Genomic DNA, 17,130 nt, shown 5'->3' with positions numbered 1-17,130 from the left:
TGTAGGCAAGGCACCCTCAAAATCGTTGTAAGATAGGCTCAGATTTGTCAGATTCAATGATTCTAGATATTTTGGGATTTGGTTGGACAATCGGTTATTGGAAACATTCAAAACCTGAAGGCCTCTCATGGAACTCATAGTTGATGGTAGGGGCCCTTCAAAAAAGTTATCCTGTACATATAGACGTTCCATGGATGTATCTCGACAAAGATGAGAGGCCCAAAATTTCTGAGGGAATGTTACCACTGAGCTTATTGAATGAAAGGTCCAATAGAAGTAGATTCTGACAGTTTCCTAGAGACGATGGTATTGAGCCCCAGAGATTATTGTCATGCAAGGATAATATCGTTAACATCTTTAAATTCCCCATAGATTCAGGTATCTGCCCCGAGAAACTATTTCGGCCAAGATCCATACTCTTCATTTTGTTTAGATTTCCAACCTCGGAAGGAATATTTGCCGAGATATTGTTGGCCCCCATTGCCAGCATCTCCAAATTGATGAGATTTCCGATTCCATTAGGTATGATTCCAGAAATATGATTGTCATTTAGCGAAAATGCCGAAAGGGTAATAGAGAGGTTACCGATGCAGTCGGGTATTGGTCCTCCAAAAGCATTTCTACCAATAGCCACTCTTTCCAAGTTTGTGGAATTGGTTAAAGAGCATAGAAAGTCCAAATCAGCAGATTGCCCACCTCCAAAGTTGTTTTGGCCTATACTAAACCAATTGAGTCCTCTCATCTTTGAGAAAGAAGGAACTTTCCCGGTAAAGTTGTTGAATCGGATTTCGAATTCACCGATGTTAGAGGCGTTTGATATTGACTCAGGAATGGGTCCAGTGAGGAGGTTCCCACTCAAACTAATTGCCTCAAGATTCGGAAGAGTGAAGCCTAAGTCTCTAGGTAAACTCCCCTCTAATTGGTTTTGGGCCGCATAAAGGATTCTCGCAGTAGATATATTGAAGATTGAGATAGGAATCGTACCAAAAAAATTATTCTGGCTGAGACCGAGGGCTCTTAGATTTCTCAGTCGGCCGAGGGTCTCTGGAATGGTACCGCTGAGGTTATTTGTCATTATTCCGAAGACTCGAAGGGAGGATAAGATTCCAAAAGATGGTGGAATGTCTCCAGTCAAGCTGTTGACTTCAAATATAAGAATTTGGAGCTTGGACAAGGAGCTGAGATCTGCAGGCAAATTTCCTTCGAGCGTGTTGAAACCTAAGCTAAGAATGAGCAAATTAGAGCAATGGGAGAGATTCGAAGGGATTTGTCCGCTAAATGAGTTGTTATTAAGGAACAACTTCTGCAACCGAAACAAGCGGCCAAATTGCAGGGGAATTTCGGAGTGGAAACTGTTGTTTTGCAGATATACTTCTCTCAGAAAGCTCAGGTTACCAATATCGGGTGCCACGACCCCAGCTAGGTTCTCGGACCGGAGATCTAGTATGGTGACTCTTTGGTGTCTACGACCGCACGTGACACCGTACCACCCGCAGAAGTGGCTGGAATCATTCCACGAGCTCAAAACTCCACCGTGATCAACTATTTGGGCCTTGAATTCCAGCAAAGCAAGCCGATCGGTCTCGTCCCCGCCAGCTTCTACTAAAGATAGGACACTCCCTAACAGAAGAATGATGGTAGTTAAGCATGAGAATGACCTGGATGAAACCGGGTCTCTATAGGAAAGGTCCATGAAGATTTGCAGCAAAGCACTCTGAGCTCGAGTCTCTTTTGGTTTTCTGGCGAAGTTGTTTCGATACAATTCGCGAAGATATAAGAGTGGACAACATGCTCTTCCATACTAAAGCATGTGGATGTCATCAAATGCAAGAATAGTCGTGACAGATCTTTCTCAAGTTGAGAAAATTCCAAGGCCGTGACAAGCAAGTCAATGGGTGATGATCAAGTCGGTCAGTGATAGTTGAAACACCATGGGGGCCTACTTTTGTTCATTGTCAATTTTGTCTTTTCAATCCCCGAATTTCTGGGATGTTAGTAGGGGCGACGACTTCAGTCTTTTCCGGGACGTATTAACGGTTAACCATACATATAACTAGGTCTATTGCACGACTGATAATCAACTTTGCTTTCATTTGTCAATTATAATATGTGTGTGTGTGTGTCTCTATATATATATATATATATATATATATATATATATATATCTTTTATATAAACTTTACATTTTGGAATTATTATTAAAATTGAAAATAGTGCTTAGACATAAAAGAGAGCAAGATCACTACCAGGGTGAAGAAGAAATTATTTGAAAATTGAACTTTGCTTCTTATGTACTTATGGATGAATTATTAATCAATAGCAACAATGCCCACGCTACTTTATTATTGGAATTATAGAAGAACTGAGGTATGTATTTAATCGCAAAGGTATACAGTTAGTCAAAAAGTAAACAAGTTGCAGTTGGCAGATGACATTGAATATGTATTTAAGTTTGCTGTTTGAGTCATAAATCTTTTCACCTTTTGACCATTCAATCTCATTCGTCGGGAATCGCCGACGTAGACGCCGATTGCCCCACGTAGCGATGCTGGTGCTGACGTGAATAATTTTTAATAATCTTAATACTTTTATTTAAAAAAACCGATTTTTTTTCTTTTTTTTTCGTTTCTGTCTTCAAGGCTGGCCACCCTGCCGGGTTAGGACCGTTAGGGGTCGCTAGCCCCTAAGCCAGAAAAAAAAAAGAAAAAGAAAATTAAAAAATTCGAAAATGTTATTAAAAAATTGTTAAATATTTTCTACAATAGCATCGGCGGTTCCATGTCAGCGATTTCTGACTAATTGGACGGAATCGGTAAAATGTGAAAAGATTTAGGATTGAGTCGATAAATTTAAAAGGTATACGACCAAATTGACAAAAGTGTGAAAGACTTAGGACTCTTTTGACCATTTTCCCTCTATTCTTTAAGATACCTCCAGTCCAAGTTGGGCGGCTTGAGGACTCTATTTTTCCTCTTTTCTTTAGGATACCTTCCGGTCCAAGTTGGGCGGCTTGAGTACTCTATTTTTACCTATGTAGCACGGACACTCCTCCCGGGAGGATTTTTGCGTGTCGGACACGTGACGGTGTCGGACACGCGCCGGACACGCCCGGACACCGCTGGACACGCTGTCAACGCGTGTCCGAATTTCGACACTCAGTCAACGCCGGCGACACGCGTGTCCGGAGGGGGATTTGGAGGAGATCGGAGGAGACGAAGTGAAGGAGCACATGGTAGTGGAGGACGTTGGCGAGGGAGGTGGGGGAGAGGCGGCACGTGAGGTCGGAGGAGGCGAGGTAGGTTGCGAGGTCGGTGACGCCAGAGCGAGGCCAGATCCCGCCCCGTGAATCTGACTGCAAGAATGTAATTGAAGATCTTACCCGCCTGCAACGATGGTCTGCGCCAAACCCTTCGGCTCAACCGTGTGCGACTCTGCTCCAATCGTCCTCCTGGAGTTCTTCCCCCATTCTGTTGGAGTGTTGCCGCTTAATGGGTCCAAACGCACCACTTTTTACTTTTAGTTTCTGTTTTAGGGAAGCAAACAAGCTTGCCCACTGGCTGTGCCAAGCCCATCGGAGGAAGGCCCTCCCTTCGGACTGGTCCACTTCCCCACCAACTGTTCTATGGGCTCTCCTCTGTTCTGAAGCCCACCCCACTTGTACCTCTGCAACTAATTTACTTTAATACATGCATCTTCACGACCAAAAAAAAAAAAAAAAAGTGATTTTGCCAAGATAAAATCGGCGAAATTCGATGGAGAGGATCGAAATGGAAATGGGCTGGAGGATGGGATTTGGTTTTGGTGATCGTATTGGCTCAATCTTCAATCGGAAACGTCGACTGAGATCTACCTCTGAAAATGTGTGTGCTTGGGGGGGAGAGAGATGATGGAGATGATAGAGAGACAGTGAGGGAGACGATATTTTCTCATAGCATTGTGGCTTAAATATTTTTTTTTTTGTTTGGTCAATGTGGCTTAAAGTTAAAAAAGGCTGCAAACTGCAAGACAATCCTCTCACATGAGCTGCAAGGCACCAAGCAGCAGAAGAGGGAAATATTTATCTTACTTAACGAGGCTAACATTTATCCCATTTTTATTGTAAATTTATTTTAAGCTCTTTTTTGTTATTTATTAGTTTATGAATCCGAATCAAATCAATTTAATTGAAATAATCATATAAATAAAATTTAAATATATATTTAATATAAAACGTGTCCCAACGTGTCGGAATTCTTTATTTTTTGAGAATCAACGTGTCGGCGTGTCGTGTCGTGTCGTATCTCGTGTCCCGTGTCGTGTCGGTGCTACATAGATTTTTACTCTTTTCTTTAAGATACCTTCCGGTCCAAGTTGGGCGGCTTGAGGACTCTATTTTTCCTCTTTTCTTTAAGATACCTTCCGGTCCAAGTTGGGCGGCTTGAGGGTATTCCTTGTCTAAATCTGACGTTGTCTTCAAAGATTCATTGAATGCAAGCACGTGCTTGTTGAGCTTGGCGCTGTCAAAGGAGAGACTAATCTCGTTCCACCTTTCTTAGCACTAGTACAGCTTTGTTGCTAATACATATGGCCCGGAGTCTCGACCTAATCCGGGGAGTTATCTTGTGGGTTAGACACGTTGCCAAAGCAATTACTCATCACCCTAATCAAAGAACCTAAAATCATTTAAGGTGGTGGCATTAATGAAATTTTTGTTGGGAAAAAGGACCATTATTTGCGCCCAGATAATTTTCCCATTACTATTTGTGTGAAAATTAAATAAGATAAACATTGGAAGAAAGCGGCAAATATTAATAGTAAATAACACCGAAATTTAACATGAAAAACCCTCGAAGGTGAAGCGAAAAACCACAGGGCCGTATATTTAGATTCCTTATTTAGATTCCTTATTGATTATACTTTTCATTATACTTTCTATTACTTTTATCCGATACGGCTCGAGCTATTTTGCTTTTTCATACTTTGTGTTCTTTTCAAACTATAGACAGAAAACTCGGGAAAAGTATACTAGAAGCGACATTACTTGTGTATGGCGTTCACTTGAGTGCCATAACTTATGTATGGCGTTCACTTGAGTACCATATGTCACGACTTGAACCCCGCGAGCCGTCGACATCCCACATGGCCACGATCGTGTACAATTCTCTAGGATCCAAAGGCCAACAAATACAACACTTGCTGAAGCGTAAACACTTCCCCATACGTAAAACAATTAACATCACGATGACTTGGGATAGTAAAACAAACTTATGTACATATATACATAATTGTTACAACCTTCAAACCAAGGGCTTCAGAGGCCATCGTATAAGCCTATGACCACCTATAACAAAAGATTACGTGGTCGAAGCCCGTTATGTTTCCAAAAGAAAATACTCTACAAAAGCTCAAGAGGCCAACTACCCTAGGCCTCGTCCTCGCTATCCGGTACTATATCATCTCTCGCCTCCAACTCATCCTCGTCAAGCTCGGGTGGCTGTTCCGCATCCGATGGCTCTACAACCTCCCCATCTTCTCATGGTACCATGACCTCGGGGAATATCGAATCTCCCGGGCAGATCGTTCATTGTTGAGGCGGAGTGTCTGAAAAATAAGAACCCACGACGGGGTGAGATAAAATCTCAATAAGAAAGCCTCTAACCCTAGGGCTCTAGTGCCTTCAGACACGTCCTACGTGAGCAATTTCCAACAAATAATCCTACAATAAAAAATTCCACAAATAAATTCCTGAATATTCCATTGTTTCTTCAAAAATTGCCACACCTTCACAAATATTCCATGTTACCCCCATATCGATATTTCACATCTCAGGCTGAAATAAAAATATTCCACGTTACTCCAAAGCCCGCGTTCCACGCCTCAAGCTATCGTATAAAATTCCACGTTGGTCTAGGGCCCGCGTTTAACGCATCAGGCTATATTATAACTTGATAGACCCGCGTAATAACGTCTCGTGCCATTATAAATATTCCACGTTGATCCAGAGCCCGCGCTTAACGCATCGAGCTATATTATAACCGGACAAACCCGCGTAACAACGCCTCAGGCCATTATAAATATTCCACGTTGATCCAGAGCCCGCGTTTAACGCATCAGGCTATATTATAACAGGACAGACCCGCGTAATAACGTCTCATGTCGATGTAACCCGCGTAATAACACATCAGGTTAATATCTCGCGTTTAACGCCTCAGGATAAAATAATAAGCACAACCCCGCATTTAACGCCTCGGGGTAAAATAATAATAACAGAGCTCGCGTCATAATGCCTCAGGCAAAATATGGTTTTATAAGATATGTACCCCTCGTCATAACGCCTCGGGGTAAAATTCCACATTTCCTCTCAATAATTCCACGTTGAGACCATCTAATCCCAATAATTCCTCGATCGCTCATCCGATACCACACGATCACATATATCCTTCCGATCGATCAATCCTCATCTCATGATCTTGCTAATCTTCCTCATTAGCAGATTGAGACCACACGATCTTCCCAACTTTCTCCAATAAAAGATCAAGTCCATACGATCTTTCCAATTTTTCCCTTCCACAAAATCAAGACCGCTCGATTTAATTATACCGAGGAAATATTCTATCGGTACCACGTGATTCACTCACGTTAGGGAATTAATAAATCGGGACCACCCGATAAGGTCACAATAGACCAATGGCCAATCGGGCCACACGATTAATTTTTGTCGCTACAAAAATTAATCTACGCCACACGATCGAAATTATACTAATGTAGCAATCAATAATTGCCATACGATCAGAATTCCACTAACGTACAATTAATATGTACCATAGAAATAAACTATAGTAACATAGCAATTAATCTGAACCGTCCAATTAAAATATCATCACGTGAAATTATTTTCCACCACTTGATTAATCTTCACTAAGCAGGAAATAATCTTGGCCGTCCGATCAAGCTTCCTCAACAAGATTCATCCTAGGCTGTTGGATGAAAGCAAGATAAGCTAGATCAAATCCTAGCCATCCAAAACCAATCATGCATTTTCACTATTCATGCAAGAATACATTTCTCTCTCCTCCCTTCATTTGCATTTTCGGTCAACTCCATGAACTAGCACAAAACCAACTCATTTTTCACCAAAATCACTCAATCTATAGTCTATTAGCAACCTAGATACCTAATATAAGGTTAGGAACCAACTTACCACTATTTTAGCAAGTTTTCCGACGAGAAAACGGGAGAAGTCTTGACCTCAATCCGGCGGCTCCGGCGACTCCCTCAATCGGCTAAAACCCACAAAATCCGGTGGTCCAAGGTGGCTCACGGTAGAAGGTTGAGCTTTGGCGATCCAAGGCGACACCAGCGGCGGCTTAGAAAATTTTTGGCAATGAAGGTGGGAGAGAGAGAGAGAATTCGGCCAAGAGGTGATGAACAAGAGAGAGAAAGTGAGGTAGAGAGAGAGTGCTCTTGAAAATAAAGAAGAAGAAGGCCAAAAACACTAATTAATAAAATGTTGGATAATTTTGGAGTCTTCCAATTCAATTTTCGGCCAAGGGGTGATTTGACCAAAATACCCTTCGGTCCAAGTGAAAAATTGGGTATTCTTCAAGGGCAAATGGGTCTTTTCCCATTTCCAGTCTCAAATTTTATTTTTCCAGAACCTCTTGGAGCGACGCGCGAAGAAATTATACATTGGATGAGGAAACGTCCAAAATTTAATTATTGAAACTCCCGAAGGTCCGACGTCAAATTCTGAAGTTCGATTCGCGATCAATCTCGATCAATTGAAATTTCAGCGTATCTCAAACTAACAGGCGGCTTTTAGGAGTTACGCGTATCGATCCGTGATTAATATCACGTTTAAGAATTTTTCGAGCCATGGCGACTCTGGTTGTCATTCAATTGTGAGGGTCAATCACTAGTTCCGATGGACACGATTGCTAGAAAATAATTTAGGGACGTTCGGAACCCACACGAGGTTAAACGGAATCACCCGTGATCCAAGCGTAGGGTATTATCCAAATCGTTCCTTAATCATTCTAGGATCGGCCTATATTGGTCCAAAATATTCCCTCGACAATTTTCATGGCCAAAGAATCAATCCATGATCAAGTTCTTAGGTCCACGTACTTGATTTTTCTAGCTAGTCATTCCCTTTTGGTTAATCTGCTCGAGAGGGATCAAGTCCGAGTGAGATTCGACTCAAATACATCAATGAGATATTTCATTCATTCATAGCTTCGAAAGTGGGTCGGAATTCGGGATGTCACAATTCTTCCCCCTTACAAAAATTTCGTCCTCGAAATTTGCAATTCTCCAATCATCTCGTCTTGTGGGGTACCGACGCCTCATCGCTACCACACTTTCCAAAGTAGTTCTTATCGCCACTTGACACTTCGATAATGTCCTTAAAGCAACGGTTTTCATCCTTCAAAGCTTGTTTCCTTTGATCCTCAACTGTGTTCACCTTCCTCTTCCCTTTTGACATTTGCAAAATCTGTTGGTAGCATGCCCTCGAGTATTCAAATCATCTCTTCCATTGTCTATTGGTCCAAGAATAACATGCATACCTTGCTACAATCCAGCTTTTTCTAATTCTAGACTCAAGGTCTTTCCAAAGCATCGCATAAGACTTATGGCCTTCATCAACTTGCCCTCTATTATCCAAATCAAGTCGTAACCTTCTTAACTCCTTAAGCAAGTTCAAGATTACTTTCGTAGTAATCCGCTCTCAATCCCATTCGAAAACCTCCAACAATCATAGTAATCTTTCGATCTTCAAGGCCATGCATCTTTCCGGCCGGCATGTCTCATCCTTGACTACATGTAAGACTGATCCAACCTTTAGTCCATTCCATTGGACACCGTAATTCTCCCCTCAAATTCCGATGAGGTCATATCTTTAGATTCATCTTCACTATTGAACTCGTACACTCGTCTATTGAACTTCAAGGTTTCTATCCTCAACTTCGAGGTTTCTTTTCCAAGTACTCAGAAGTCCGGATTTCCTCCTTGTTCTATTCGTTTCCACAACCCTTAGAAGTCCGGGTCCATTCATTGCCACATCTCAATTCCTTTCTGACCTTCGGGCTTGATGCTTCAAGTAGCCATCAAACTAGTCAATTGGTAAACTTCCAATTTAGAAGTTGAATCTCTTATTCCTCGAGGTGAGGTCTGTCCCTTCATTGCCAAATGCAAGAAGCTCAATTTTCAATTGTATGCCTCTGCTACCTAATTCACCATTCCTTAGCGATAAGGGCATTGTGACATTCTGAAATTCCCGTCCTTTTTGAGATGTATGAATGAGGAATGATCTATCAATGTATTTCGGTTAGATTTCACTCAGATCCGATCAATCATGAGTTAACCGACCAAAAAGGGAAAGGCTAACGCGCGACAAGGTACGTGGACCTAAGAAACTCAAATAAGAATTGTCATTTTGACCATAAGGATTGCAGAGGGGATATTTAGAGCCAAGAAAGGGCGATCTAAAGACGATTATGGAATTCATTGCTAGTATTGTATGATTGGTACGCGGGTGATTCCGCTTAACCAATGTATAATTTGCGAGCTTTTCCTAAATCGATTTCTGAAGATCGAAACCTATGGACTAGTGATAAACCCTCGCAATTACATGACAACCAAAATGGCCATTACTAGAGTATGCCTAAGAGTGGTGAAAATCACCGAGTCGATACGCGTAACGTTGCTGCAAAAGCCGCCCGTCGCTTTGAAACAAATTGGAATTACAATTGATAGAAAATGAATCATGAAATAAAATCTCAAAATTTGGACAAAGGAATTGAAGAATTCAAATTTTGGTTTTGGATTAGACGTCGCCTCATTGAAAGCAACCTGTGGTGGAAAAATCAAATTTTCAGCCGACGGAAGTAAAATGACCGTTTTGCCCCTAGAGTATTAATTTTGTTTAAAGTACAAGGAAGGGCAATATGGTCTTTTGGGAATACATCTCAGCTGAAATTACCAGAAAATTAGGGTTATTAATGGCTGAAGTAATTTATGTGGTGGAGGATTTAATTGCTAAGTGTCAAATGGGGGTGGTGTGTGATTGGCTAATACTTTCTTGAAGCAAATAATTCAAGAAATTAAGGGATAATATCAAAGAGGAAAGCTTGCTTCAGCTAAGAACTCTCGTAAGCCTCCCTTCCCCTCCAATTTCAGCTTCTTCGTCTTCTCCTTGTCGTTGTAGACAAACCAGAAACTGTCTCAGCTGAACCAGTTTCTGATCACTCCTTCAAACGGTTTCTGCTCACTCCCCGGAAAACCACTAGCCACAAGCCGACTACCTCCTGAAATGTCAGTCTCTTGCCGACCTTCTCCAACCGGAATCACCTCATTTGGTCGCCGGAACAGTTCTGGCCGGCCAAAAGAAAATCGGTCGACGGTTTTTGAGTCAGCTAAGGGTAAGTGGCATAACTTCCTCATTTTAGCTCCGTTTGGCATGAAATTTTTGGCTATGTCTCAAGGACTTGTAGGACTAAGTCTGGATGATTTAAGACTACTATGTTATGTTGAAAAAATTAGAGTTATAGAGCTGAATTGGAGCTCACTACTGCAGTAGTTTTCTGACCGGTTGATGCTTACTGATTGCTGAACTGTTGGAGGTTCCAAATTGAAGTGAATTGCTGCCAAATTTTTAGTAGACCTCATTAACATGTAGAAGGAGGGTTTGGTAAATGCAATCAGTGAAGATTGAGTGATTAGAATAGTTAAATGGATTGGAATTGGCAGATTAATACAAAATCGGGAATGCCCTGTTTCTGAACATGAGAAACCGAATTGTTTAAGGGCCAAATTGAAGTCTTTTGGTCTTGAATTTAATTGTGGTATGTCTTAAGATAGTGATTAAGGTGTGGTTAAAAATTGGGCGCAAATGGAGTTCGATTTGATTAAGTTTTAAATTGATTTCCATAGGCGCGACTTGAGTTGTTGTTGGCCGGTTAGAGGAAGAGGGAATCCATTTGGCTTGGGCACTTGGAACAATAATTGTGAGTAATTCTTACCCTTCCTAGAACATAGATATGCTCACGGATGTAATAATTGTTGGAATGTAATACAGTGCGATGGGATTTGTGACTGGAATTACTGGATTAGTTATGTATTGTTTGGGCCAATGAGGTGGCATAGGGGACCCGAGGCATAGAATGCGTAGGTTCCACGAATCATTAAGCCTGAGGCGTGTTTACGCGGGTGAGTTTATTGACATTAAGATCATATAGCTTGAGGCGTTTTGACGCGGGCTAATATATTGAATTTGAATTAAGCCTGAGGCGTTTCTACCCGGGCTAAGGTATTGAAATTGAAATGTAATGCCCGAGGCGTGTTTACGCGGGCAAATGAGAGTGAAATTGATATGATGCTTGAGGAGTTCTTACGCTGGGGACTTGATTTTGTTATTGAAATTCGTGTGATACTAGTGCGACTACTTAGGTCTTTATTTCGATAAATTATTATATTTGAATGCCATTCATGCCGAGTTCTCCGAATTGCGTGAGGTTACTAAAGTTGAATTTTCTGCTATGCCATGCTTTTACATTTCCTTATTTTATTTTATCTTTGAACCGCTGGTCTAGTTAGGGTTAGGATTTACTCACCGAGATGTCAATCTCACCCCTTTGTGGGACTCCCCCCTTTTTCAGAACCCCGACATTGAAGATGGTTCTAGTCAGATTAGGCGACCCAAAGGAGAAAACGGTAACTTTTGAGGAGTTTCCAAAAAGTAAAGGTGTAGTATATGTTAGGAAGTGTACCAAGATTTGGGTAGACTTAGGAGAGGGACAGATGCAGCCTCATCCATTTGAGTCTTAGTTCCTTCGCCCGGGAGATGGCGACTTACAGGGTCCTCTCCGACCCGAGGACGTTCCAATGGAGGTTGTTCCAGAGTGGTGCCACCCGACTCGTCCCGAGATACGGACGAACGTAGAGATATTCACAACTGGATCTAGGAACATATCGTAGAGGAGCCCTACCCCAGTAGACGACCGGCATGTTGTGGTGATCTCGGATTCGGAGGATGAGGAAGACACCGACGGTGAGACAGAGGAGGAGATTGCAGAGACGGACCCGGATTATGTACCGACGACCGCCGAGGACGAGAGTGGCGGGGTTATTGGGAGTTCTTCTGTCTAGTTTGGATATTCCAGTTCGCTTTGTTAGATCTTTTGAGGCCCAGTGGTTTTCTTTTGGGGCTTGTCCTCTTGTTCCTACTTTTGTTCTTTTGTGGGTGCTGCATCCGGTCTCGCCGATGTTTATCGCTTGACCGATGTTGTATATATCTGTGAATATTTGGTTCTACTCTTTTGTCCACTTGTTCTCTAGTCGGGGTTTTAGTTACCTTCTATTTGCGCATTACATGTTTTATCATATGCCGTAATGTGGTATCCTGGGTTAGTATTTTACGACTTAGGCGGATGTACGTTCGAGGAGGATTGCGGGACGTGACAGGCATCGCAATCATGACCTTTCCTTCGGTTCCCTTTGAGGCAGTCAATATTTCTAACTCTTGTAGTTCACATAGTTGCGAGGTCATGCCTTGCACAAGCAACACTCCCATCTCCGTAAACAATTTCATCCATTCGCTCTACGCCTCGTCCTTAGTCTTTTTCATCAATGGAATAATTCTTGTGGGGAATCTTCCTACGATCCGTCTATAACAATCCATCAATTTTACGAAACTTCAAATTTTAATAACTCACATCGACCTTAGTCGATCCATCATCACTTTTTACTCCTTAAGGATTCATAGGGATCCCCTCTCTCGGACTTCACACGACCAATGAATTTCACCTTATCGGACCCAAAACTCGCACTCTTCACACTTAGCATACAATGATTGTTTCCTCGGGGTCACGCTTCTCGTGACTCGTTAAATGAGTTTGATCATCGTCTCTAAAGACAAGAACAATTAATTCAATTATTCTTTGGATACACAATCCGACTATTGTTAGCTCTTGCTACCAGGTGTCGATTTGTTTAAACCGTCATTCGTACCATCCACTTGATAGCTTATACTTTGGCTCTCTGTCTTTATAGATTTCCAGTTAGACCATGCCACACTTTGTTCATTTTTATCTCTCTTTCCTCGGGAAGCATCAATACCTCAATCTCTTGGTTCTACAACCAGCTAATGCGATCTTATCCCCATTTCATTCATTCCAATGAACATCGACATTTCCTAGAATTCAACATTGTCTACAAGACAATTCCTTAGAATAATTTTACGGAGATCATTTGAGTTCTGTGTTTTCTTTCTCAGCCTAGATGTTCAATCTTAATGTCACGACAATTAGAACTTTCTCTTCATTCCACACTAGGGTCTCTTACCCTATGAAGGAAACGATACACTACGGTGGCATTCTTCTACTTCGAATCCACTTCGTCCTTGGAGTTCACGCCAATAGCAGTGTTCTTACTCCGGGATTCGGATGCCCCCACACTTGACATTCTCTTCTAATAACCCAGTCATCTTTAGCGACAAGGTTCAAAGGAGTTGAGACTCTTCCTCGGTCTCCGCACATCCACACCTTGGATAGCTTAATTGATTAATTCAATTCACCTTGCGGTTACAATCCAAGTACCCTTTTTGCTTACTCCTCCATCCATAAACACTGTGGGTAGTCGGGATTATCAAGTCCATTCCCTTTCCTTTCCATTAAGGACCATCTCATGATCCAATCGCCCTTTAAAAACGACGCCCTATCCTTTAGGATGATAACTCGCAATACCATTTCTAGTGGTCCCGATTCAACTTCACTCAATCGCATATAAATCAACAAAGTCAGACCATTGGCATAAATTTTTCCATAATTTTTTCCCGTGATAGAGAAGAAACGTCAATCTTTCATTACAGGCTATATGCCAAGGTAATAGCCATTCCTCCCCGGCACATTCCGTGCTCCATAAGTGAAAATTCCCTCACTCGCAATCCATGAATGAAAATTCTCTTGCTTATTCCTCTTCCGATCATCCACTTCATTCATTACGACCCATTATCATTCCTCAGAATTAGGAGTAACAACTAGCCATAAGGGTTTCGAATTCCAATCCACATAGAAACTTCACGTCTCATTAATAGGGTCATTAACCACCTTGGTACACCTAGACAACCTTGAGAACTCTGTCTCGCATTGGTGGATTGCCTTCAGATCTTTGCAAAGCTATTAAAGTATAGACAATCCTTGTTCTCGAGTAACTTTAGAAAGGTACTTTCCATTGGACAACTTGGCGAAGACAATCTAGGCATATATCATGCCTTCAAGGAAAAACCCTTCATTTAGTGATCTTTCACCAATCATCGACGGCCTCTTAAGGCTAGTAACCGCCAGGGTCACTTTCTTTTCATCCGTGCACCCAGAACCTCCGAGGTTTCCTTACATAATCCCCAATCCAGAGAAAGGCAGTTTTAAACTCACTCTCTCTCCATCGAACTTAATCAATCTCACTCTTATGCATCCTTCCACAAGCTTTCTTTTAAACGATTTTCTTTTCCATTCTCTATCGTCTTTCCCACGATCTCTACCATTTACTTTGCTAACAACACAATTAATAGTAGCAGTTTTATCTGCTTTGGGCAACAATGGCAGCTCCTTCTTGGGTCCGCCTACCCATCGAATTTCAAATTCCTCTCAAGGTTCTCTCGACCCCTTCAACTCTAGGGTCTCGCACAATTTACAAGCTCGAGTCAAACACTCTTCCAACGCTCATACTCTCGTGGTTCATCTTTACTCACTTGTCATGATTCCTTTCAGTTCTTCAATCTTCTCATATTTTGCATAGTCGAGCCAAATGCTCCTCTAGTGACGATACTGCGGTCGTTCGATCTCATTAGGTTCTTATGGCACTTGAACCACTACAATTCTCTCTAGGAATTAAAGACTTAAGTCATTTACTCGAGTCTAGCAGTTTCAGGCTACTTATCTCATTATCTATCACTAGCAATCATCCATCCAGTGGTTCTTAGGCAACTCGCAACTAATTGTCCATTGTCTAATGATCCCAAATCATCCTCAAGCAGCAACCACATAACAAGCTAGCCTCAACTAGGTAGTTTCTCAATTAACAGTCATATACCAGGCAAGCCTTAGCCTAGCCAATGCCAATCACAAGCATCAATTTTCTTCTCGAACGGTTCCCGCCGCCAAGTACGAAACTCATAATCACGCCAATCACGGGCGCCCTTACAAATGTCAAGCCACTACAAAATTCAATATGAGAATCAACTCTATACAATACATCTCTTAACCAAAATCAAACTCAACCCGATACCTAGACTCTCACTTTCAAATTATGACTTGGGTCATTCCCGCCTCCTTGCTCTCTTAGAAGCCCGCCAGGAGCCGCTCTTTGTCCGGACCTCTTTCCTCATTAGACCCGGTCGTTGCAGGTTGTCCTAAGCCATATTTCTATGGAGAGAGTCTCGTTCCACATGACCCATATAATGCTTCATTACGGTTTATAGGTATCCCGTCACTTGTCCCATACAAAGCGACAGTTTATTAAGTCCAATCGTGATAAGCTCATGCATGCCCATTCATCGACATTCATTTTAATGCCACAAACACCTGCACCGCATGATTGTCATCGTTACTCGACGTACCATAGTCGCTTCCAGATCAATTCTTATCCACAAAAGATCTCTAATTCCACCAATGATTGTCACGTCTCATAGATCCATTGCCTATGTTCTAGCATATTCTTCAAGTTGAGTCATTGACAAACCATAATCATAGTCATATAATCTAACTGATCCTTCACTTAAAAGCAATCCTCTATTAACTTCAACCACATGTACAACTTCAAAATCCATACTTATGGCTCATCAATTTCCTGCTTGCTCACTTATAAACCTCAATAATATCATCACCCAAGTTTATCAATAAAACAAAATGATACTAGAACCATTAAAATACAATACAAATTCAAGCCTATAATCCTCAAGATTCAGAAATCAATGCCTTATCCTAAGGGTCCCAGTAGCTAATTGTCCTCAAGTCATCACTTGATCGAATTGACCTTGCTCTAATACTACTTAAACGGGGATGTCACGACCCAAACCCCGCGAGCCGTCGACATCCCACCCCGCCACGGCTGTGTACAGTTCTCTAGGATCCAAAGACCAACAAATACAACACTTGCGGAAGCAGAAACACTTCCCCGTACAGAAACCAATTAACATCACGATGACTTGGGACGGTAAAACAAACTTATGTACATATATACATAATTGTTACAACCTTCAAACCTAGGGCTTCGAGACCATCAGTACAAGCCTGTGACCACCTATAACAAAAGATTACGTGGTCGAAGCCCGCTATGCTTCCAAAAGAAAATACTCTACAAAAGCTCAAGAGGCCAACTACCCTAAGCCTCGTCCTCGCTATCAGGTACTATATCATCTCTCGCCTCTAACTCATCCTCGTCAAGCTCGGGTGGCTGTTCCGCATCCGATGGCTCTACAACCTCCCCATCTTCTCCTAATACCATGACCCCGGGGAATACCGAATCTCCCGGGCGGATCGTTCATTGTTGAGGTAGAGTGCCCGAAAAATGAGAGCCCACGACGGGGTGAGATAAAATCTTAGTAAGAAAGCCCCTAACCCTAGGTTAGGGCTCTAGTGCGTCTAGACACATCATAGGCGAGTAATTTCCAACAAATCATCCGACAATAAAAAATTCCACAAATAAATTCCTGAATATTCCATTGTTTCTTCAAAAATTGCCACACCTTCACAAATATTCCACGTTTCCCCCATATCGATATTTCGTGTCTCGGACTAGAATAAAAATATTCCACGTTGCTCCAAAGCCCGCGTTCCACGCCTCATGCTATCGTATAAAATTTCACGTTGGTCTAGAGCCCGCGTTTAATGCATCAGGCTATATTATAACCGGACGGACCCGCGTAATAACGCCTCAGGCCATTATAAATATTCCACGTTGATCCGCAGCCTGCGTTTAACGTATGGCGATATTATAACTGGACAGACCCGCGTGATAACGCCTCAGGCCATTATAAATATTCCATGTTGATCCGGAGCGCGCGTTTAACGCATCGGGCTATCATATAAAATTTCACATTGGTCCAGCGCCCACATTTAACGCATCGGGCTATATTATAACCGGACGGACCCGCGT

General features: G+C 42.0%; 1 protein-coding gene across 1 annotated transcript; it reads right to left on the bottom strand.

Annotated features, from left to right (window-relative positions):
* Positions 1 to 166: 166 nt before the first annotated feature.
* On the bottom strand, positions 167 to 1,693 carry LOC125315288 (LRR receptor-like serine/threonine-protein kinase EFR). The gene has a single exon (XM_048279736.1). It carries the CDS (start codon positions 1,691 to 1,693, stop codon positions 167 to 169), a length of 1,527 nt encoding a protein of 508 aa, XP_048135693.1.
* Positions 1,694 to 17,130: the final 15,437 nt, after the last annotated feature.

Source organism: Rhodamnia argentea, chromosome 5, assembly GCF_020921035.1.
Source record: "Rhodamnia argentea isolate NSW1041297 chromosome 5, ASM2092103v1, whole genome shotgun sequence".
Taxonomy (NCBI): Eukaryota; Viridiplantae; Streptophyta; class Magnoliopsida; order Myrtales; family Myrtaceae; genus Rhodamnia; species Rhodamnia argentea.
Note: the sequence above shows the minus strand (reverse complement) of the source record. Positions and strands in the feature narration are given on the sequence as shown.

Excerpts from the sequence above, each read along its gene's own strand:
- LOC125315288 (XM_048279736.1), bottom strand. The coding sequence starts at position 1,693 with ATGGACCTTTCCTATAGAGACCCGGTTTCATCCAGGTCATTCTCATGC.